Source organism: Micropterus dolomieu, linkage group LG04, assembly GCF_021292245.1.
Source record: "Micropterus dolomieu isolate WLL.071019.BEF.003 ecotype Adirondacks linkage group LG04, ASM2129224v1, whole genome shotgun sequence".
In the NCBI taxonomy this organism is placed as follows: domain Eukaryota; kingdom Metazoa; phylum Chordata; class Actinopteri; order Centrarchiformes; family Centrarchidae; genus Micropterus; species Micropterus dolomieu.
In genome coordinates this window covers 15463388-15487272 of record NC_060153.1, presented here as the reverse complement: position 1 = coordinate 15487272, position 23885 = coordinate 15463388, and the positions used below count along the sequence as shown (strand labels likewise).

General features: G+C 41.3%; 2 protein-coding genes across 3 annotated transcripts in view; both read left to right on the top strand.

Moving 5' to 3' along the window:
• The first annotated feature begins 1770 nt into the window (after positions 1-1770).
• On the top strand, positions 1771-9659 carry LOC123969701 (serine hydrolase-like protein). Its single transcript, XM_046047321.1, has 13 exons — positions 1771-1795; positions 1965-2108; positions 2577-2684; positions 2842-2883; positions 3040-3059; positions 3174-3248; positions 3413-3519; positions 3841-3920; positions 4015-4049; positions 4141-4217; positions 4345-4426; positions 4996-5000; positions 9524-9659. The coding sequence occupies exons 1-13, from the start codon at positions 1771-1773 to the stop codon at positions 9657-9659; spliced, it is 936 nt and encodes a 311-aa protein (XP_045903277.1).
• A 9201-nt stretch (positions 9660-18860) lies between these two features.
• sept3 (septin 3) overlaps positions 18861-23885 on the top strand; it is a 16429-nt gene continuing 11404 nt past the window's right edge. Inside the window, exons 1-3 of one of the 2 annotated variants that reach the window (XM_046047487.1) lie at positions 18861-19021; positions 21522-21926; positions 22179-22307. In XM_046047487.1, coding sequence (XP_045903443.1) covers positions 21524-21926; positions 22179-22307 — 532 coding nt within the window. In that variant the 5' untranslated portion in view covers positions 18861-19021; positions 21522-21523. Of the gene's footprint in view, positions 19022-20978; positions 21002-21521; positions 21927-22178; positions 22308-23885 lie in introns of those variants that run through there. The other variant, XM_046047485.1, reaches the window with a different exon arrangement.

Genomic DNA, 23885 nt, shown 5'->3' with positions numbered 1-23885 from the left:
ACAGAGAAGACGGATGCATGCTGTGTTTAAGTGCAGTGAGTGCGTCAGAGGAGAGCAACTGATTTAAAAGCCGTCACTTTCAAGAGTGTCACTGAGTGAAACCCCGTAGCTGTGACTTTGAGCATATTCACACTGGTGGAACAGGGACAATGTGCTGCTTGTCATCATAGAAACAGATCTTTAGATTTTGCTGTTTATTGCACCTTCAGTAATATCGGCTGCTGTCTCTTCAACACACAGCTCCGCTGCTCTCTGGAGAGAAGTGTTGTTATATAGGCTATATGCCACGTGTAACCAATCAGATAGTGCTGTAGGCGGGACATTGAGCAAATAAATAACTTAAAGAAATAATAACATTATATATATATACAAACCTAGAGAGAGAGAGTGGGTTTGGGGTGCAGAAACCTGGTCAAGATGTAGAAGGTGGTGAGTTGCCTAAAAAGTTTAACTTGGCTAAAGTTAGAGGAGATTATTAATATCACCCTTAGCTTAGCATATCACAAAGATTGTAAACTAGGAAACTTGCCAGGCTCTGTCCCAAAGTAACTAAATCCACCTACCAGTACCTCTAAAGCTCACAAATTAACATGTTATATCTAAATCTATGCAAAAACCCAAATGTAAATATAACAGGCGTGGTTCTACGCTGGTACTATTTCTTGGCCATGCACAGTTTTGGACAGTGCCATGCTTTTTTAAAAGTCTTTATGCTAAGATAAGCTAACTGCTGGCTGTGGCTTCATTTTTACTGTACAGACATGAGTGGTATCGATCTTCCCATCTAACTCTCGGCAACAAAGCAAATAAGCATATTTTCCACAATGTCGACTTTGAACTCTTATCTTTAGATTAACTTTATATTAATCTGACACACTTCCAAACAGTGTTAAAAACAGTTCTGTTGCACAGAAGTGGATTTAAGTGACAGGAACCACTACAGCCCAATCTGTTAAACCCTTCAGTAGAAACACTCCCAAGCCAGACTCTATTTCCAAGTTCTTTGTGTGAGGCCCTCTTCATTGGCTAAAGGTGTTATCACATCACCGGCTATAAATTACAGCTTTGGACATCCAGTTGTGATCGTTTTCTTATTGATCTTTTTGAGACCTTTGAAACAGCTGATCCCTCCTTACGTCTGTCCAGATTATCTCATATGTGGTAAGATTCTGCTGTTTGTTGATGGTTTCCCAATAGTTTGCAAAAGTAGCGGATGTTATGTAGTATCCATCCATTTTCTTCCACTTATCCAGTGTTTACAGATTAGAAGTAGGTACGTTAACAGATGTTTATACACAAAGCTTCAGTGTTGTGATGAAAGGAAGAGACTGTTGGGTTCATACAAAACACCTCTGATTGGTTGAGCTTGTTGGGGCAGCGCAGTTTACTCAGGAGACGATCTCGTTACAAGAAGAGGAATGAATGGCAGGGTTGTTCTCACCAGGAACCGAATTTCCCAGGTTTATTGTCCTTGTAGGAACTGCCTGACAGGCGTTACTGAGGGAACAAAAGCATATAAAAGTAGAGCATTGCCATCTGGCTTGTTGAAAAGAAAGACCCATCTGCAGTTGATGATGACTGACCGTGGTTGCATAAAAATCCTTGTGTTGCTTCTAGGTTCCAAAGGTCAGAGGTCTCCTTCATGTTTAATTTGTTTGTGGACATTTCAGGATTTGTTTCAAGGTTTGTTTAGATTAGATTGCAGCCACTTTGATATTGCTGGATATTCAGCTTTGTAGGCGAGACATAAACTCAGGAGCATCAGATAATATGGCATCTACACTGAAACAAGCAGGTAGTATTTCTCAATAATAAGGCAGTCAAAATGGAGTTTAAATGTTTTTCCAGGAGTGATGGATTTAGTCAAATCCTCTAGCTGTCAATTTAAATATTAGTAAATATCTGTCAGATCCTAATTTTTAAGATGCTTTCTGAGGTTGTGTTGTTCTCTGTTGTGTGTCCAGTTTCAGAGCTCTCTATACCAGTGCCGTGGGGAGAGATCAGGGGTAAAGTCTGGGGTCCTGATTACGGTCGGCCTGTGCTGTGCCTGCACGGCTGGGCTGACAACTGTGGTACATTCAACACCCTCATTCCCCTTCTACCCAAAGGTAAACTACCACAGAGTGGAGGAAACAGTATTTTGATGTTTATTTTTATTTGCACATTAATCAACATTGCAAATAGACTTCAGTGTAAATGAACAGGAGTTAGCTAAATAGCACATTTTCATCCGTAATCCCTGAGCAGTTTGTAACTAATTAGAGCATATTAGTTGAGTGCGTTAGCATGCTAAAATTTGCTTATTAGCACTAAACACAACATACAGCTGAGGCTGATGGAAATGTTGTTAGTATTGCACAGAGAAGGATCACCAAAGTCTGTAGGATTCAATAGTTGCTGAGATATTTCAGTCTGAAACTAAGTGGTGGACTCACCAACCGACAATGCTGCTTACATAGCTGAATAAAAGAATAAAAGAAACAACATGACAGGTGAGACAAAAGACTGACCCCTGTTGCGGCTGACACAACTCCAGGTTGATCCTGGTCGTTTCATCCCTCTGTCCTTCCTTTCAGAGTGCAGATATGTGGCCATTGCAGGTCACGGTTTGTCCTCCCACCGTCCTGCCGGAGTTTTCTATTCATTTCCTGCATACGTGGCGGATGTACGCAGATTCGTTGACGGTGTGTGAATTTAAGTTTTAGTTTCACTCAGATCTCATTGTAGCGCGCAGACGGATCTCTTCAGGGCTCTGGTGCATGTCTTTGACAGTTAAGTACAGGAAGAAGTGAAAACTAGATTTAAGCTCATGTGGTGTTTTCTGTGAAATAACTCCCACAGATCTCCAGTGGACAAAATTCTCCATCATAGGCCACAGTATGGGTGAGTCCCACACTTACACTGTGCTGTTTCACACCTTCTAATATAAAACCTCTGTAAAGGTGTAAATGTAAATATTTATTTTCCTTTATTGGAACAAGCTTTGGTTATTTGAGATATCTTATTGGAAGCTTTGACTGTATGTTCACTCCCTTACAGGAGGTAACATCGCTGCAACGGTAACTAAGATTGATTACATGCAATCTCTCACTGTTTTCAGACAATATACAGAGAATATTTTGCTGTATTTTATTGCATTGTATCATATATAGTCTATATTGTTTTTCCCACAGTTCAGCGCACTGTATCCTGATATGGTGGACGCCGTCGTCCTGCTGGACACTTCTGGATTTTTCCTTATAGATGTGGTACTTCAGTAGTTTATATTATCACTGCACTGATGAGCTTTTAAGGAAAGATGATCCAATAGTAACCACGTCCATGGAAATTAATCAAAAAGTATTGCTGCAGTATTATGATATTATTCATGTTCCACTCCTGTCAGTAGTTTTGACTTTGTCTTTTCCTGCAGACAGAAATGTCCAAACTGATGAGGCAGGGGATGGATGAGATGCTTCAGTTTGAAAAAAAGACAGAAGAGAAGAAAAGAGTTTACACATATGAGAAGGCAATTGAGAGGTACTATGCCAATGTTTAAGGTGGAACTCCACACATTATACACATCAAAGTTTGACTGTTTACAGGTGTTGGGAAGTTAAACTGTATATGTAAAAAACAAAAGGTTGTATAAAGCTGGAATAACACACCAGATCTCTGAAGGAATAGTCAATGGTCAAGTTGCATTGTGGGTAATGCAAGTGTCAGGTTTTGACGACAAAGAAGAATATGTTGGGGGAAAAAAGATGATGCCTCTGATCTTGCAGAAATAGAAAACAAGAAAATAAAATACGGCTATTTGATTTTTAGTGGTTGTGTCAGTCAATGCTTCATTTCATTCAGGATGTTAGCTGCAAACCCGACTCTGTCCAAACAGTCTGTGTGCATCCTTTTAGAGCGCGGCCTAGTTCAAGTTGAAGGATGTACGTCTTTATCTCTTCTTCTCATCTCAGAGAGGAATAATCTCACCTTGCTTCCTCTCATCTGCTGGCAGCTGAATGTGTTTCCCTTCAGCAGGTTTTGTGTTCTCCAGAGACCTGCGTGTTCATTTTGTAAGTCACTTTTAACCTAACAAACCTTCCCCCATATTCTCTCCTGCATCTCTGTTAACTTTTTACACCAGAGGTGTAATTTTGTTTCCAGAAAAACATGGCGCACATCAGTTTGGAGCAGAGTCTGGAGATGCAGTCGAGGATTCAAGCAGCTGTTCTTGTAGTTCTGTAAGATGTTAAACCCTTCACTGAAACTTGTGTTTACATTATAAAGTTATAAATCACCAATAGTTTAATGTGCTTTAATACAATCAAAGTGCATCGTACGAAACTTGTAAAATCTCTGTTTTTCTAGAGCAAACAAAGGCTTCTCTTTGCCAGGATCAAACAGACAGAAACGCACCTTTGCACTTCTCCAAAGCTATTGTGACAGAAACGTGAGTTTTTTTTAATGATTTATCCATTGTAGGGTAACCGGAGGCTGGGGGTTAAGCATTCAGACAGTGAAAGTATCTATGTGACGTTACTAAACTGCTTTCATGGTGTTTCTCATGTGTGACAAACCTGAATCACTCCGTACCAACTAGCTAAAACAAGCAATGATACTGTTTTTTTGGCCAGATGTGTGTGTATGTGTTGTTAAACAGCTGCACAGATCTAAAAGTAGCATAACACACTCAGTGTCAGAATAAGCAGATTGTAGAACTAAAGAGTTCACACACCAAATCAGATTCTGCATTTTTCAAAATTTGCAATGTCAGCATTTAGCAGGGGGGGGATTTTAATGTATGACAGATCTTTTTCACAGCAGACATTTTGGCTTGTCAAAGCAGGAAAAGCACAAGTGTCAATAATAACACTGTATATGACTGCACGCCATGTAGGTGAGCTATTTCCAGGACCCTGGTATCGTGCATGCTGGCTCACTGGCAGGGCTTGTGCTGCGTTCCAGTCAAAGTTTTAGGTCAGGATTTCCCAGGTGAAATTTCCAACTTTTGACCTCCAGGGTTTATGCGACGCATAAAGAAAAAACATGGCTGACCAACTAACTGATGTTTCTTTGTCAAGTGACACACATTTGAACTCTCAGCAATAATGTTTCCTTGAATCACTTTTGTGCAGAAAAGACTTTCAGAGATTGTTTACTGTAACCAGCCACCTAATAACATTGGAGGCATCAGCGGACTACCGGACCGTGTTTTTATTGTGTCTGGGAATTTCAGCCACTCCAACCTCAAGACAGCGAAAACAAGGAAGGGCAAAACATTTGACCATGTATACACAAACATACTGGGAGCCTAGAAAATGCATTAATCACCCCACCTTGAACAATCTCATCATCTAGCCCTCTTCTTGACTCCTTCGAACAAACCCCATATCAGTGGACCCAAGCATCCCATGAAGACTGTGCAAATCTGGACTGATGCACAACCACACTGGCATTACAGGACTGCTTCTCGGACACATGGTGGAAGCTTTTTTACCATTCAGACATTGAGCACTACACTTTAGCAGTGTTGGCATATATTAACTTCTGTATTGACACCGTCATTGTCAAAAAGAACATTAAGGTGTCCCCAAACCAGAAGCCCTGGTTCTACTGTAGCGTGTCAGTGCTACTTAAAGACAGAGATGCTGCACTCCAATCAGGTGACAGAGGACTACAGGAAATCGAGGGCAGACCTGAGAAGACGTATCAAAGATGCTAAACAAAAACACAAACAGCGCATTGAGGATGACTTTTAAGGAGAACAATCATTGTACTATGAGGCAAGGCATCAGTAAAATCACTGACTACAAACCAAATCACTATCTTCCCTCCCGGATCAACCCAACTCATTTTTTGCCCACTTTGAGGATAGTCCCAGTAAAGAACTACCCATGATCTTCATCTCACACGGAGAGGAGCAGCAACTCACACTCCACCAATATCAGGTCTGGCAGGTCCTGCAGAACAACAACATCAGAAAAGCAGCTGGTCCAGACAATGTCCCAGACCGCTTACTGCAGGCAAGTGCCAGCCAGCTAGCCGCGGTCTTTACAGATATTTATCAGTCCCTACGACAAGCCACGGTTCCTGCCTGTCTAAAAATTGCTCCCATTGTCCCTGTCCCTAAGAGTTCAGCAGTCACCAGTATAACTGATAACCAGCCCATTGCACTTACCCCAGTAATCATGAAATGAAAGGCTTGTATTATCTAACATCAAGGCCTGCATCCCTCCCAGTCTGGACCGTCAGTTCGCCTACAAAGCTGATAGATCAACAGACAATGCTATTTAACTTGTACTCCATACTGGCCTTCCTCACTTAGAAAATTCCAACACCTATGCAGTGATGCTCTTTGATGCTCTCTTTGTTGACTTTAGTTCAGCTTTTAATTCCATCAATCCAAGCAAACTAGTCAATAAGCTGCACTCACTAGGGCTAAACTCTTCCCTATGTCTGTGGATCAGACATAGTACACCCCAGCAAGTTAGAATAGGCAATTTCACCTCCTCCACTATTATCATCTATACTGGTACCCCACAGGGATGAGTCCACTCCTTTCACTCTTCACACATGACTGTACTCCCATCCCTAGCTCTAATTCAAATTTAAAATGTATTCATATTTGCAGATGACACAGTCATAGTGTGACTAATCACCAACAACGAGGAATCAGTGAACTGAGAGGAGGTGGAGAGTCTAGTTGCATGGTGCAAAGTCAATGACCTGATTCTCAACACCAAGAAGACAAAGGAAAAGTAAGAGAGTCCAGCACACGTGAATACACATAAATGGGGAAAAGGTTGAGCGAGGGCCCAGTTTCAAATATGTTATGTTACTGTTAGTGCACTTATCTGAGGACCTGACCTGGAAAGTGAACAGAGCCCGTTTGGTAAAGAAGGCCCAGCAGCGCCTTTTCTTCCACACTGTGACACATAAAACTCTTCCGAGATCTCCTGAAAAACTTCTACCAATGTAAAGATGGTATGTCAGTATATCCTGACATACTGCTGCACAGTGTGGTACTCAAGCTGGTCAGCAGAAGAATGGAAGGATTTCCAGAGGGTACTGAAGACTGCACAGCTCCCCTCTGAACCATATCCACTCTAGCCATTTCCTCAAACGTGCCAGGGACATCAACAGAGACCCCTCACACCCTGGTCATCATCTGTTTGCCAAACTTCCTTCTGGCAGGCTGAAGATCATAAGGACAGGGACAAACCGTCTAAAGAACAGCTTTTTCCCAAAAATTGCCTTCTGCTGAAACTTTAGATGGCTTTCATGTGCGCATACTATCTGTGCCAATCTGTGAAGAATGCACACTGAAATGCACTTCATCAAGGAAGCTTGGCCGTGACCAGTTGGTTTTAAATATGAAATGCATGCACTATTTATTGCCATTGCCTCATTTTTACAATGCTGTTATAGCCTATGCATTTTAATGTCTGTTTTATTGCTTGATTTTATTCTTTTACGCTATATTTTTATTGCTTATACATATATGCTATTTTAAAGCTGCCATATTCAACAGTTACCTCCAAACAGCATTTCATTGTATATTTATATACAATGACAATAAAAGTATCGATATCAGTCTATATGTTGACATCAATTTACATGCGTGTTTTACTATATGATATGGTTTTAATACAGGCAAATATTCTTTACGTTGCCCTTTAGTTGATGGTTTACCATTTACAATATGCGTGTCCATGGGTGCTGCCATTGTTGTGTTCTGTCAGACAACTGCTTCTTCATGAAGTTGCGGTAGATGGATGGTTGCCCCGAGTTTACAAGTAGGAACTCTGACTTTGAGTGGCTTTCCTTTGTACTTTTTCTAGTTGGAGGTTGGAAATTTTCGAGTTCTGAGTTGTCTGGAATGTAGCATTACTGGGACACTTAAGCCTAGTCCACATGTACACTGATTTTCCTCCATTTAAAAAAAAACCTTTGTCTGCATAAAAATGCAAAAACACGCTTTCAAGCGCTGTCGAGAGCATGCCAAACCACCAGGTGGCGATATGACTCTTACCATAAAGTCACTTTGGCCAATCAGAGACTGATAAAATGCATGTAAATTGATGTAGAAATATTTTGTCAAAGTTATAAGGTGGCTGGTTGCAGTAAACAATCTCTGAAAGTCATATTCTCTACCCAAAGGTTATTCAGGAAAATGTTAAAAATTACAAATTTAAAAAACATTTGGAAATATAGCCAACAACTTTTGCTGACTTTTGAGGATGCAGCTAGAAGGATACACAGTTAGCGAGTAGCCTAACGTATATTTATCACGTTTTTAATAAAATGGCCATCCTTTTAGTTTACACCAAGTGCACTGCTGAGGGTTTAACTTGCCAAAGAAACATAAGTTTGTCACGGTCAGCCATGTTTATTGTTTACATTTAGCGTCATGCTCCAACATGCAACTTAAATGCACGAACGAGGTTGGAAGTCAAATATTTCAAGTTGGAAATTTCCCAGTTCTGACCGGTCTGGAATACGGCATTACTGTCTACACGGCAACACTGCAAACAGAGTTTCATAAAATCCTCACCCTGGCAGGACCTTTTAAAAGTGTTCGGTTTCAGTGACCTGATACCGCTTTTACGTGTGGACAAATGGCCAAACCGCATAGAAAAAGTCACGGTTTTGAAAATACCCATGTACATGTAGACAGGGCTTAATTGAACTGAGCTATAGTTAACAAAATTTGTTTCACCTGTGCTTTTCTTGCTATGACAAGTCTGCTGTGAGAAAGTCTGTAGTCCTTCAGTTTCACAAAACAATATACAGATTATACAAGCAAACAGATATTAACATGTGAGCCATATAGCCAATTCTAAAACAATTTCATACCAATATGGACAACAACAAAACAACCACATAATGAACAAATATATCTGTGGCTACACTACAATGTCAATGAGGCTATCATGAGTCACTGTAGTTTGTGATAGCTTGATTTATACTCCTGCGTAGGGTCGATGCTCTACAAGCTGTTCGAAGAAAGGAGACTAGTCACACTCAACGTGATGCAAATTGTATACTGAAGGATAGAATAAAGTATGTGCATCAGCTAAATGCTTCTGATTACAACTTCAATAATAAGAGATCAGTTGGAAGTGTTTAACAGTATTTATAGAAGTCAGCAGCAAGAAAGACTTTGGTGATTAGGTTAGGGTTAGGTGATAACATTTCATCTACATCAAGTATCTTCATTAAACATCAGCCCAGGAAGGCAGGAGATAACAATGAGCAATAAATAGGCAGGGTAGTGATAGTAGAAAGGGATGTAATATTGATATATAAATCAGACTGTATAAAAATATATCTTTACATACAATATATATAAAGTAATCAACACAAAAAGCAAAATTTTACCAACACAGTAAGGAAGGCAAAACATGAGAGAAAAGATGAGAGAAGTGAACTTTTGCCAAACGCTTAATTTGTTGTTTTTGAAAACACATTGAATGAGAGAGTAGCATTTTCAACTTTTCCATGACTTTACTCAAATGTAAACATTATTATCTCTCTCTCATCACACGGTGGTGATGGTATCAGGCGACCATCACGTCCATCTCAATAATCCTGAAGTCGTCGCTCCGTTTGTTTCTGACTTCCTGCGGGCCAAAGTGCTCGCACAGCTGCCAGCATTGTGGACACACACACACAAGTTATAACCAACACACACACACACACACAGAAATGTCTCACTTAAAGTCTCATCTCCCTCAGAGCAGTCATTCACAAATTACTGTTAGTGGACTTTTTTCAACCCTGATATGTTGAACAATGTTAGAAAGTTTCTTCAAGTTTTTGTCACATGCTCAACATAACTTTACATTGTGCCGTGAACGCTTTGTTGCCCACCTCTGGTACTGTGCTTGAAGTAATCGAAAATATCAACACAAAAATACAATATATACAGCAAGATAGATAGAATATATCTTTAAGGGAACATCAAAGGCATAGTACAGGGGTCCCTGAGCAAGACACTTACCTCCCACTTTGAAAACCTCTGGATTAGTGTATTAGGAGCCTTCAGATGGAACAGGTTCAGATGGCTTGAGTAATAATCATATCTAAATGTCCAAGGAAGGTTAAAATCAAGGGCAGTTAGACTTCAGTATGTCATGCATATCTCATCCGAGGGGCTTCTTAATTTCTGACAGACTGGTAGGGAATCCCTGCATTTTAAGCTCTGTGGGGTCGTTATCAAGGTGATGGATACCGCTTCATACTGCAGTCGTTGTGGTTGTTGGAGTCACGTGAGGCCAAGTTTGAACGACTGTCGTCGAACGGGTGTTTGTTCACTCTCCTGGGAATGGAAGAAAGGACAGCATTGTAAGTGGGAGATAAGTGGTCTCTTAGCCCTCAGTGGTCTCTCTATTTTAATGTAAATGGCCTCTTTCACACATCTTTCAAACCATCTGTCCTCCCGGTCTAAAATATGTACCTTGTTGTCACTGAGAGAGTGTCCCTTGACTTTCAAATGTAGGTAAATGGCTGACGCCCTATCCACACTACTTTTAAAGTTTTAAAACAAGTACAATCTACATTAACACTAGCGTTTTAGCTGCGTATCAGAGTTGATCTCCGTCTATATCTAGTGGCTGTTCATATACACTAGACATGCGCGTGCCGGTGTAAACATGTAGCAGATGGTCTATTCCGTAGTTACAGAAGATTTGGCGAAAGAATAAAGAAATACAGACGAAGAACCACACCTGATTTATTTTTTTTTTGCATGGACCAATAATAGGCTGGAACTGTTACTGAATGTAACACGGGAGTTAAAAGTGACTGTGGCGGCAGAAAACAGACTGGGAGTCATCGCAAAGAAGGCTAAACGGCAACATGCATGGTACAGGTGTAGACTATACAGTGGTGTTCCTGATTTCTTTTTCTTTTTTTTTGCTTTTACTGAAAAGTTTTGGATCATCAAACCAATTAAAATATTAGACAAAGACAACACAAGGAAACACAAAATGCAGTTTTTAAATGAAGGTTTTTATTATTAAGGGGAAAAAATCCAAACCTACATGGCCCTGTGTGAAAAAGTGATTGCCCCCCCTGTTAAAACATAAATCAACTGTGGTTTATCACATCTTTGGAAAGCTGAGCTCAATTTCTCTAGCCACACCCAGGCCTGATTACTGCCACCCCTGTTCTTAATCAAGAAATCACTTAAATAGGACCTGCCTGACAAAGTGAAGTAGACCAAAAGATCCTCAAACGCTAGACATCATGCTGCGATCCAAAGAAATTCAGGAACAAATGAGAAAAAGAGTAATTGAGATTTATCAGTCTGGAAAAAGTTTTAAATCCATTTCTAAAGCTTTTGGACTCCAGCGAACCACAGTGAGATTCATTATCTACAAATAGCGAAAAAAATGGAATAGTGGTGAATACTCCCAGGAGTGGCTGGCCGACCAAAATTACCCCAAGAGTGCAGTGACAACTCATCCAAGAGGTCACAAAAAACCCACAACAACATATAAAGAACTGCAGGCTTCACTTGCCACAGTTAAGGTCAGTGTTCATGACTCCACCATAAGAAAGAGACTGGGCAAAAATGGCCTGCATGGCAGAGTTCCAAGACGAAAACCACTGCTGAGCAAAAACAACATAAAGGCTCGTCTCAGATTTGCCAGAAAACATCTTGATGATCCCCTAGACTTTTGGGAAAATACTCTGACTGATGAGACAAAAGTTGAACTTTTTGGGTGGTGTGTGTCCCATTATATCAGGCGTAAAAGTAACAGCATTTCAGAAAAGGAACATCATACCAACAGTAAAATATGGTGGTGGTAGCGTGATGGTCTAGGGCTATTTTTGCTGCTTCAATACCTGGAAGACTTACTGTGGTAAATGGAACCATGAATTCTGCTGTCTACCAAAATATGCCGAAGGAGAATGTCTGGCCATCTGTTCATGACCTCAAGCTGATGATTGTGGGTGAAAAAAAAAAATTAGCACTTCATAAGTTCATGTTTTTTACTACTTTTATTTCCTATTTTCTCATGTTTCTTCAGTCATCAAGTGCACGTCTCAACAAAGTGTGATGTATGTTATTTTACAATGTTGTAAGCAGATCTGAGTCAAATCAGCTTCACCTTTCAAGACAGAAAAATATATGTAAAAGCTCCAAACTGAATAAAATCCTACAATCCTGTTAAAATAAAATGTTATTTCTTCATGTAGCCTGTTCAGGTAGGGCGTGTCATGTCATCATTTCTGTTTTCAAACATCAGAGCTTTTCATTAGGAGCTGATCTGTTTAACTCGGCTGCTTTTCATGAATCTTATGTTTGTGCAGAATGTGCTAAAAATGGCAGTCATTACAAGAGATGACATCCTCTGACAACTTTTCATTATGTAGGCCATCTTCTCTGTATTTAGCTTTTGTCTTAGTTTTTATTTTGTCTTGCTGGTTCCAACTATCTTTTTTCCACCGTTTTACTCAAGGGAGTGACTCCATAAAACACTGCAGCTGCAGTCAGTCAGAGCAGATATGAGGGGTGCAGCTCACACCACAAATGGTGCCCTCTCTCTCAATGTCACATAAACTGTGGGATGGCCTTGGTGTTAAATGGAGGGGAACTGATTTTACGCAGCAAGCAGAAAGGCGGTGAGCATCGAGAGGCATCTGAAGGGCTTGTCCTCCCCCACCCCCCCCCCCCCCCCCCCCCCCCCCCCCCCCCCCCAAAAAAAAAGATTATAGTTATATAAGTTCCTCCCACTCCCTCCATCCTCCCTGCCACCAGCAGGGGTGTTGTCATGGCAACCCCCACCCCTCCTCTGAACGTCAGAGCCAGGAGCTGGAGGATGAAGCCGCATGCAGCTTCTGTCTCTTGTGCCTCTCGGAGAGCACCTGTGTTTTTTGCCATCTCGCATGCAAAGTCGGAGCTGCCGCGCTGGAGATAGTCTAATGAAAGATTTGACTCTTAGTTGCAGCACGTCGCATACAATCAAACGCATAGATTCAGCAGCGTTAGCAGGTAAGCACAATGGCTTTATTTACTACCACAGCACTATTTTTACCTGTGTGTGTTTGCAAATGAAAAATCTGTCTGATAGTAGCAATGACAGACAGCGTGCTGTCTGCTGGAAGCTGGCTGTGTAATGCCTTGATTCCTATGCCCCATCCTACATCTGTCAGAGCACGAAGGCTTTCTAAGGAATGATACCGAGATGCTGCAGTTAGTCATGGGTGATATCTCATCCTTTGGAGAGTAGGCTACAGAGAATGTATGCGAGGATTACTTTCAAATACCAGGGTAACTCTGCTTGTCCACCCTTCCCCAAAATCTCTCCTCTCGCTTCGTTCCCTTGCTCTGTCATGTCTTTTCCTCCCATGTCTCCTCCACCCTTACCATCCCTTCACTCTCACAGCAGTGATGTCGTGGCTGTTCCTGGACTGGTTCGTCCCCCTCTACCTGCTGGTGTCGGTTTTGGTGCTGGCAGGCTTCGGAGCATGCCTGTACTTCCTAGAGCCCGGGCTGCAAGAAGCCCACAAGTGGAGCAACAAAACAGTCCGGCATCACCCGCTAGTGGCCAGTGTGAACTGCAGAGATGATGATAGCAATGCCCTGATATGATCAAGAGGATGAGGAGGAGCAGGGCGAGGCGGGCGGCATGCCATCTGGACAGGGGCGCTGCCAGGACACCAGTGGGAGCCAACACCTTAAAGATGGAGAAAGAAAATGGTAGAGAGAGATGGAGGAGAGAGAATTTGATAAAGCAAGCCCTGTCCTGTCATTCCAACTTTTCTCTGATCTCTAACATACTTTTGCTGTAAAGATCAGGGAAAAGTGAGGCAGAGGGGTTTTTGACTTGAAATGAAGTCAAATGCACAAGGAGGAGAAGATTACGTGCAAGCGGTTGGAGGACATGTTGCCCCGTAGAAATGTGTGATGTAAATTTCATGCCATCTTATACTTGTGCCAACTTTTACATACGTTTTGTAATTCGACAATCACTTCACACGTATCATGAAGTTCACTTCTATTGTGCATTTAATTAGTGATGTGAATGACATATGTGCAATGTATGTGCTGCCAGCGAGGAGAGTTTTTAATCCTCTCTCTCTGTGGTGATGTGGCCAAGGCAGCTGCTGAGAAGCATGTGGATTGTTAGTGCCATTGTGCCAAAATGGTGTAGTAGTGACTTTATTCAAATAGTATGTTCTGAATAAATGCAGCTGATTTATTCACGGTGCCAAGATTATCCTGGACGGACCAAGATATTATAAAATAATAGTATTTGGTAATGCTCAAAGTGTATATATTTTTTGTTTTCATTGTTTTTACTTGACAGCATGGTGAGGAAACTGTGGGTGTGTAACAACCCTCTTTTGATGACCATATGCTTCCTGTCTTCATACAAAATAAAACAGTTTAATCCTAAATTTTTTGTATTTACTCTCTGCATGTTGATCATATTTGAGTAAAATAGTATTTAAGATTTGTGTAGTGTGGTAGGAAGTAACGAAGTATATTTACTCAAGGGTACTGTACTACAAGTTTCAGGTACTTGCACTTTACCGGAGTTTTTTCCCCTCATGCCACTTTATAATTTTACCTAATAAAAGTACTTAGTAGTTACTAAGTTAACTTTTCTAATTTCTAAGATTTTATATTAAAAACATATGATAAGCCAACATAAAGATAGTGTGTGTATATATGTTCAATATTTCACAAAAAGCAATGATAGAACATTGTTTACTTTACATTTTGCTGATAAAACTTACGGTATGTACTTTTACTTAAGTAAAGGACCTGAGTACTTCTTCCACCACTGATGTATACTGTAATCAGACAAGCTACTAAGACCACATTCAGCCTTCACAGACAGTCTCCCATGAACCAAACAAAATGAGAGACCAGAGTGGGAGTGAAACAGTGCAGCTTCAGTGTTGAGGAATGGAGAGAATGGCACTTCTGAGCCCACTACTTCCTACTGCTGTGTTCCCCATCTCGCACTCTCTGACTTATTTAATATTGTCAACATTGGAGACAGAGCTTCAGACAGCAGGTTTGTGTCTGTTTTCCTCTATTGTGAATTTAAAATTTAGTGTTAGTGGAGAGCAGTCATATGGTTTCAGGTTGCAGTGTTGTGCAGTGCAGTAACTTGGTCCATTTACATAAGTGCTTTTTACAGCTATGTTTGTTTATGGAATTTAAAGAATATGATGCATTGTTGTGGATCAAACTACCCAACAGTACATAAAGTAGATCAAATTGGCTGCACCTCAGTAAAAAGCTACCAACTACTACTAATAATGCATTAATATTAACAGTCTAATAATATTGAATATGACACTTAGGGGGCATTTTGCAGATATTTCTGTACTTAAGCTCAATATTTTAAATGTCAGCTATATGTCATCAACCTGATTTTCCTTAATTTCTCCACTCCTATCAATTGAATCAGTCTTTCTCTTCACCTCTTTCCTCACAACTTGTGTAAAACAGAATGAGTGTTTCTGACCGCCTGGCATCTTTGATCCCTCAAGTATCTGCATCCTCTAGACAAACAAAAGAACGTCCATCTGTCTGCTTGTCACCTCCTCTCTCCCTCTCTTCCCCTCTCATCAAGAAGAAACCCATTCAGATTCCATCATTTGACAAAAAGGGACTCATCTATGAAAACACAAAACAGACAAACGCTGACAGGTAAATGAAGCTGTAGCTTGTGTTGTAGCTCAGTTTTATGTGATGTAATGTAGTAAATTCATTTAAAAGTTTTTTCTTCCCTCTTTTGGCTCCAGATCTTTTGTTCCAATTTCACAGAGGAACCACAGAGAAAGAGCTTCAACCCTCCCAAGAACCAGACCCAAAACATATAGCTCTCCAACTCTCCCAGCAAAGCCCAGCATCTCCATTGTTCCTGCTCCAAAGCCAAATTCCTCTCCCACTCTCTCCACTCTGAAACCAAAGCCAAGTGATTCCCTTCATCTCCCCGCCTCACATTTGAGTGATCCTTCTCCATTACTGCATCAGCCGAAGCCAAAGCCGAAGCCAAGTGTATCTCCAACTTTGACTGTCCCGACACCCAGACTGAGTCCATCTCCAACCTCTCTGTGCAGAGGGATGAGTTTGGACAGCCGAGGAGACAAGCAGTGTTCTCCTGTTGCTACAGAAAGGCGTGCTAGATCGATTACCATATCGAACACTAAAGTTGAGGTTGAGTCCAGCAAACAGGGGCCTTCAAATGGGGCAAAGCGTGACATTCTTGACCAAGCAGCTTTACTGGAATTTACTCATCCTGCGTTGAGAAGAGCTTGTCCCATGACGTGCAGAGAGTCTCAACATCAGACTTACTCTGAGTCCCAGAGGCAAGTGGCCACATCTCAAAGCAAAGTTGGTTTAAGTAAAAAAGAAAATACTGCAAAAGAAAAACCAAAGCCTCCGCCTAGGAATATAGACATAACTGCAATCCCTAGACCAAAGCCAAACATGAAACAACGGCAGGAATTTCTGCCAAGTGGATCGACATGCACACAAACATCTCTCTCAGAGTCTGAGGGGATTAAGTTTGGTAATGTTCAAAGAGAAGCTCAGTCTGTATTTGATGGACTGGATACTCAGTTGAGCCTTCACAGGAAATGCATAGACTACCCTCAGAGTATGAAGTACAATCATACTGCAGGATTTGCCTCCAATGACCGATCATATGAAATAATTTATTCTGAGAGAAGTGCAGCTTTGCAAGTGACTTCCAAAATGTTGGTTTCCGCAGAGCAGTCAACTGTCTCGCCCAATATTGAGACCAGGAGACGACAATTTGGCTTCAACAATGTGGACACAACCTTTCCATCAGGCTCTTATCTTAGTAGACCTCAGGAAGAAAACAATATACGAACGATTACAGGAAATTCATCTAAACTCTGTCAACAAACCAGTGCATCTCAAAACACCAAGTCTCCTCAGAACTACAGATTCTGGTCGAATGCTCAGTGTCAACCCCCCCAGATGGATGTGAAGAGTGCAGTAAGTCAGCCCAACTGTGTTTCAAAGGATCACAGCTGCCAGTCAAGAGACATCGATCGGGAAATGGAGGCTCCTCAGTGTGCAGAAAGGATAAATCAACTCAAGACATGTCTGGTGGCACCGCACACAAAGGAGGCTTCTGTTGAGTACACCACAGGGCCAGCTACGTTTTCAAAACCTGATATTGTATCACACAAACATCAGTTTGATCACAAACAGTGTCCTGGGCCAAATAAAAGCCACAAAGAGGTGAACCTCAGTGACATAGGACTAAATCAGAAAGATATTTTTGCACCCTCTGACCGTCATGGGGTGCCCACAAAGCCACCAGAATATCCCTCAGAGAAATGCGTTGTAAGCTGGCCACCATCTGTGGCACACTGCCCATTCAGCACAAACAGTTTTGGCATCAGTTCAAAGGGGGTCTTTGACCTGCCGTCCCAGCCACAGCACAGAGTGTACCAGAGACCAGACGTGACAACAACAACAACAGCTTCCCTTCTACTACACCAACTGAATTACTCTCCAGCAGACAGAGCATTTATCATGGAGGAACCAGAGGACCCTTATTACGTCACCATGTATTACCCGGGTTCAGTGTACGTGGGTGAGTACAGAGATATCCAAACTACTTAGAAGACTTTAGCTGAACAAATTCCTCAAAGCACACATGACAGGGACTCTTTCATCTCTTGTTTTTAATCTATGTAGGGAGTTAAATAATTTTCTAGCTAAGGGGGCGGGAACTCACACTAGGGGGGAGTCGGGCAGGACAGCAATGGGATTTAAGACGTCGCTCCTTATCAGTAGAGTGACAGACATGCTGAAGAGAGAGATGACAGCGTTGGTTGGAAAGGAAAGCAAAAGAAGGACGGAGGGAGGGCAACTCAGTGATAAAGTGTGAGTACTATGACTCAGCTAAGGTTCTACTTTAAAGAATAATTATACTAAACAATATAACAACAAATACTGTGTAATTACTGCTGGTTATAGCTACCCATGCACATCCTGTGGTAATATTACAAGATAGAGATTTAAAAAACACTACTAAGTATGAATAAGGTGTCTTGATCTCCCTAATAAGTTTCATAGGTGTGTAAATTAGCTCTAAATAGCTTATGTAGGCTAATGGTAATCCAGTTATATAATATAATAATGACAGGGGCCATTCTCCCTCTACAATGAGTACTATAACTTTTGATAGTTTAAGTACAGTCGGCGATAATACTTATGCACTTTTACTTACATTTACATTAAAGTACTTTTACTTTTTAAAGTAAATGATCTGAATACTTCTTCCACCACTGCTTTCATAAAAGATCTGAGTACATCTTCCACCACCCTATGTCACCATATGGGAGAATTTTTACATTTTGAAAACGTTTACATTTTAGATAAGATAAAATAAGATAAACTTTTTTCCCCAGAGGGAAATTTGTTTCGGGTATCAGTGTTGTGCAATGCTGCAGTAACACACAATAACTACATATGGACTTCACAAACTCACACATAATACAAACTGTTCCACACATTTACAGTGCACACGTATGTGAGGCATTACCAACTATCTGTAATTGATGACTGAATCAATTGAAACCTGAGTAATGCTAAAAACAACTGAGTGGTTATGTTGAGTTGCACTTGATGCTCTTAAAAATCGACCAATAAAACAAACAATTAAATTAAAATGATGGCCCACTGAAGATGAAAGGTTTGATTAGAGATCAAACTGGATTTATTTAGTCTCATTATAATGCAAATCCAAAATGTTCCCTAAGAACAGTCTGCATCACTGACAGACTGGCAGACACTGTACCAAAGTGGGTAAATAATGCGCATGCGCGCTGCATCTCCCCACTCCCTCTCCTCTTGTCGCCTTGGTAACGGAAAAGGGGGGCTCACGGCCGGGGGAACGGAGAGGAGAGGTACCCAGATTAATCACATGACCGGTCCTCGTCTTATTATCTCTGCGTGTGGATATACATCGTTTGTTCTTGGACCCAGAGCGACTAACAGATCAGCCCGTCTTCTTCTCTAGCAGATTTGCAGGTCAGTTGAATGTGAATCGCTAAGTATGACGCTGCATGAGCACTACGCGAGCCGACCGTTAGCAGTGCCGTTGCTAGCAGCTAACAGCCGCTAGCTGTTACCGTCATTATCCAGCATGACTGGAGAGAGACAATGGGGTCGACAGGCTGTGATGGAGCTAACCTCGTGTGATGTATTAAAACTGAGAAAATATGGCTTAAATATGGAGACATAAAGCGTGGTCATTAACACGTTATTTTTTTTTAACAAAAATAAGGATTTTTTTTAAGCAACTAAGGAAACAGGTCGGAGCTTTCATGTCAGCCGAGCATCATCATCTATCGTATGTTTCAGTCTACTAGTGTGATTTCCCAGCAGTATTTAACGTGAGCTTACACTTAATACTGAAATAAAACAGGGGATATTATATGTGAAGGCGACGAGGAGCAAGAGGGCGGTCAGGCTCCATGACTTCTGAGTGTTGCGATTCAAAGTGACAGCCACTGCCTCAGTGACCTGTGTGATCTGGATCTGCGACTGTGGCCTCGCTGATTCACAGCACGGCAGCAGGCTGCTCCATGTGTACAGCCTGGAGGGCTGAGGTTATCAACATCTTGGCTCAACCTTGTTACCATCTGCCTGCACCATTTGCTTCATTTAAAGGGATCCCTTCACAGAAACATTTCCTTATTGACGTATGCAGACAGTTTTTTTTTACCCACATTTTGAGATTTAGTATCCATTTCTGCTGCCACCCTGATACAACAGAGGTGAATATCGCGATATTTTACGTGGCAATATTGAATCAATATCACAGACGCCAAGGATTGATCTTTTATTATATAAATTGTACATGAGAAGTTCACCTTTTTGTACTATAATAATAAAAACAATTGCTTTTTTAGTCCGCTAGAAAAATAGTTTTCCTTTGGAGACACAATTTGAAGTTGGAAAAAAGGTAGTAAACTGCAAAATATCGCAATATGTTTAAAATTGCAATAATATCGTATCGTGACATAAGTGTCGTGATAATATCATATCGTGGGGCCTCTGGTGATTCCCACTACTAGTGAATACCCCATCCCATATGCCATGACAATTGCCAGAGTCCATTGTAACGTCCTAAAATGTCTTGTTTTGTCTGACAAAAACCCAGATAGAAGATATTCAGTTTACTATCATAGTAGACTAAGAAACATTCCTATTTGAGAAGCTGAAACCTGAGAAGTTTGGCATTGTTTTTTTATAACAGGGTTAGGGATGTGACCAACAGGCCGATATGTCCTTAACATTTTGCCTCTGAAAAACAAATTTAGTCTTGCTCTCTGGTGGACAAACGATGTAAAGAAGACACTGTTTATTAAATAACTTAATCTTTTGCATTTCTGTACTGCAGTTCTGGTCATCAGCCACTGACACAGTATATATCTGCCGATAAATCGCCTGGCCTATGTATCATTTAACTTAAGCTTAAAAAGATAAAGTGTAAAACACTAATATACACTAGCGATTGCTGTGGCCTTAAAATTGAGTTGGTGGCCCGCCACACCTAAATGAATGTAACTGATTGTCAGGGTTTCGTGAGTGAGCACAGAGGAGGTGAGCCCAAACGCAAGACACTGGAGCAGAGACTTAGTTCAGGGTTTTTTAATCCAAATGTCAACAGGTAAACAGGCAGTTGACTGGAAGATCCACACAGGAAGACTCTACCAGACGAACATGACTGAGTGTAACACACTACAATGACCGGACAGGGAATGAACAGAAACACCAAACATTTACACACAGGGACTAACGAGCAGGGCGGGAGCAACACAGGTGACCGGGATCAGGGCTAATGAGGCAGGCAGAGAAACAGCATGGAAAACAGAGAGACACTTAAAGATGCAAAACACAACACCATACATTAACTGGAACTGGAGCAAGCAGAGGAATTACTGGGGGAACATAATCAAGCAAACAGATCAAATAAACTAACACCAACAAGGAAAACAGACATGGGTAAAACAACAACCTACACACAAGTAACACTAAGACATGAAACCAAAACACAGAGTAAACAAGACAAAACAGGCAAGACAGAACCCCAAAATACAACAGACCAAAATAACAGATAAACTGACCAAAACTCAGAGTGCAAACTAGACATGGCTGACAGGCAAAATGTGACACTGATAGTGGAAATATTGGATTTTATAATGGCATTTATGAAAAAAAATGTATTTAATGTTAATCTCTGAGATCTGGGCGATACCCAATTTGCATAATAAGATTAATATATGCACCAGTAACATTTCTATTCAACCAGTCTCTTTTCACAATGTCACTGTTATTCTGGAGACAGATATCTTAAAACCAAAACTCTCTGCATGGCTAGATATATTTTAGTCATTTGGGTGAACCAACCCTTTAAGACTAGCCTGCTAAAAGCAAGGAGAAACCTCAGCCAGCTCTACTGGCCTACTTCTTAATGATGTGGCAGTATTCTCTGTTAATAAAAATTTGTATTTTTCCTCTGTAGACATGTCAGACGTCGTTCCTCCAGAAGTGAGACCCAAACCGGCCGTCCCTGCCAAGCCCCCAAATGTGGGGGCTCCTTCCCCCTCCAGCCCCTTCCCGCCCCAGGGCCCGGGCATCGGAGGAGGAGGCGGCGTTTCTGCTCTTCCTCCAAGTGCCATACCAGTCCCCATCGGTAATCATGGCCCGGGGTACATTGGCAGTCATAGTGTGGGTCATGGTGTGGGCCACGTTGCAGGCCATGGTGGGGGTCACACTGCAGCACACAATGGAGGTCATGGTCACGGCGGCTCCCTCAGCTCCAGCGGTGGATCCACTTTGCTAGGATACATTGGTATTGACACTATCATTGAGCAGATGAGGAAGAAGACCATGAAGACAGGCTTTGACTTTAATATCATGGCTGTCGGTAAGTCACAGAAGCCTGTGTAAGTGTAAACCTCTAAAGTGGATTGTTATACAGACAACAGCACCTGGAAAATATCTTCAGAGATTCTGAATTAGTTTTTTTTATCTCTGATTTTTGTTCTTGGTAAAAATTAAAGCTAATCTAAATTCTTCCCTCATAGCTGAACACTTTCTACCTCTCTTTTTCATTCATCATTTTATGTACTCTTGGGCCTTGTTCATTACATTTCCCCCTCTTTCCCTCTCGTCTCAGGTCACAGCGGTCTCGGAAAGTCCACTCTGGTGAACACTCTATTCAAGTCCCAGGTGAGCAGGAAGAGCGCAGGGTGGGGCCGTGATGAGAAGATCCCTAAAACTGTAGAGATCAAAGCAGTGTCTCATGGTGAGTAGAGGGAGAGAGCTTCCGTTCTTTCTTTAGAGCCAAACATTTATAGCAGCATTTAATTTGACAAGGAAAATTAACGATCTTTGACCATGTTCTTAAAAGTCTCATATAGCCTACTTACAGTATATCAGTGCAGCCTGGTAGATGCCAAGTGAGCTTGCGATCTATTTTAGTTGAGCTAAAAATGCACGGGCCAAGTTCTGCAGGTACTTTGTGTGAGAGGCTGTGATCATATTTATGTGCTGTCCATTTCATCATAGCTGATAGTTTGCTCAAAATTAATGTGAATAATTTTTCCAACTATACACATTTCTCTGGAATAATTATACCACATATCATATAAAACAATCTGTGTGGAAACCTGCCTGTTTTGGTGGACAGATCACTGACAGACGACAGATTGGTCAAGAATCAGATATCTAGATTTTGGTGATAATCTGGACTTCTGCTTTGTGTTATATGTGCTAGTGTAAATTCAGTCATGTTGGATTTCCAGGTAAAGTTTACTGCAGGCCACAACAAGCTGGAAGGAGCAGGTGACAGGAATACTTGGGCCACTAAAGAGGACAAGATGTCGCTTTCCTGATGATGCATCGATAGACATGTTAATAGATTATATTTATCATTTAACAAAATACAAAGAGAGTGACCAGAAGAAAAATCTAAATTAAATCAATATTTGGTGTGACCACCATTTGCCTTCAAAACAGCATCAATTCTAGGTACACTTGCACAAAGTTTTTGAAGGAACTCAGAAAGTAGGTTGGTCCAAGCATCTTGGAGAACAACCCACAGTTCTTCTGTGGATTCAGGCAGCCTCAGTTGCTTCTCTCTCTTCATGTAATCCCAGACAGACTCGATAATGTTGAGATCAGGGCTCTGGGGGCCACACCATCACTTCCAGCACTGGGTTGCACCAACTACAGTGGGTACGGAAAGTATTCAGACCCCTTTAAATTTTTCACTCTTTGTTTCATTGCAGCCATTTTCCAAAAATCAAAAAAGTTCATTTTATTTCTCAGTAATGTACACTCAGCACCCCATCTTGACAGAAAAAAACAGAAATGTAGAAATTTTTGCAAATTTATTAAAAAAGAAAAACTGAAATATCACATGGTCATAAGTATTCAGACCCTTTGCTCAGTATTTAGTAGAAGCACCCTTTTGATCTAATACAGCCATGAGTCGTTTTGGGAAAGATGCAACAAGTTTTTCACATCTGGATTTGGGTATCCTCTGCCATTCCTCCTTGCAGATCCTCTCCAGTTCTGTCAGGTTGGATGGTAAACGTTGGTGGACAGCCATTTTCAGGTCTCTCCAGAGATACTCAATTGGGTTTAAGTCAGGGCTCTGGCTGGGCCATTCAAGAACAGCCACGGAGTTGTTGTGAAGCCACTCCTTCGTTATTTTAGCGGTGTGCTTAGGGTCATTGCCGTGTTGGAAGGTAAACCTTCGGCCCAGTCTGAGGTCCAGAGCACTCTGGAAAAGGTTTTCGTCCAGGATATCCCTGTACTTGGCCGCATTCATCTTTCCCTCGATTGCAACCGGTCGTCCTGTCCCTGCAGCTGAAAAACA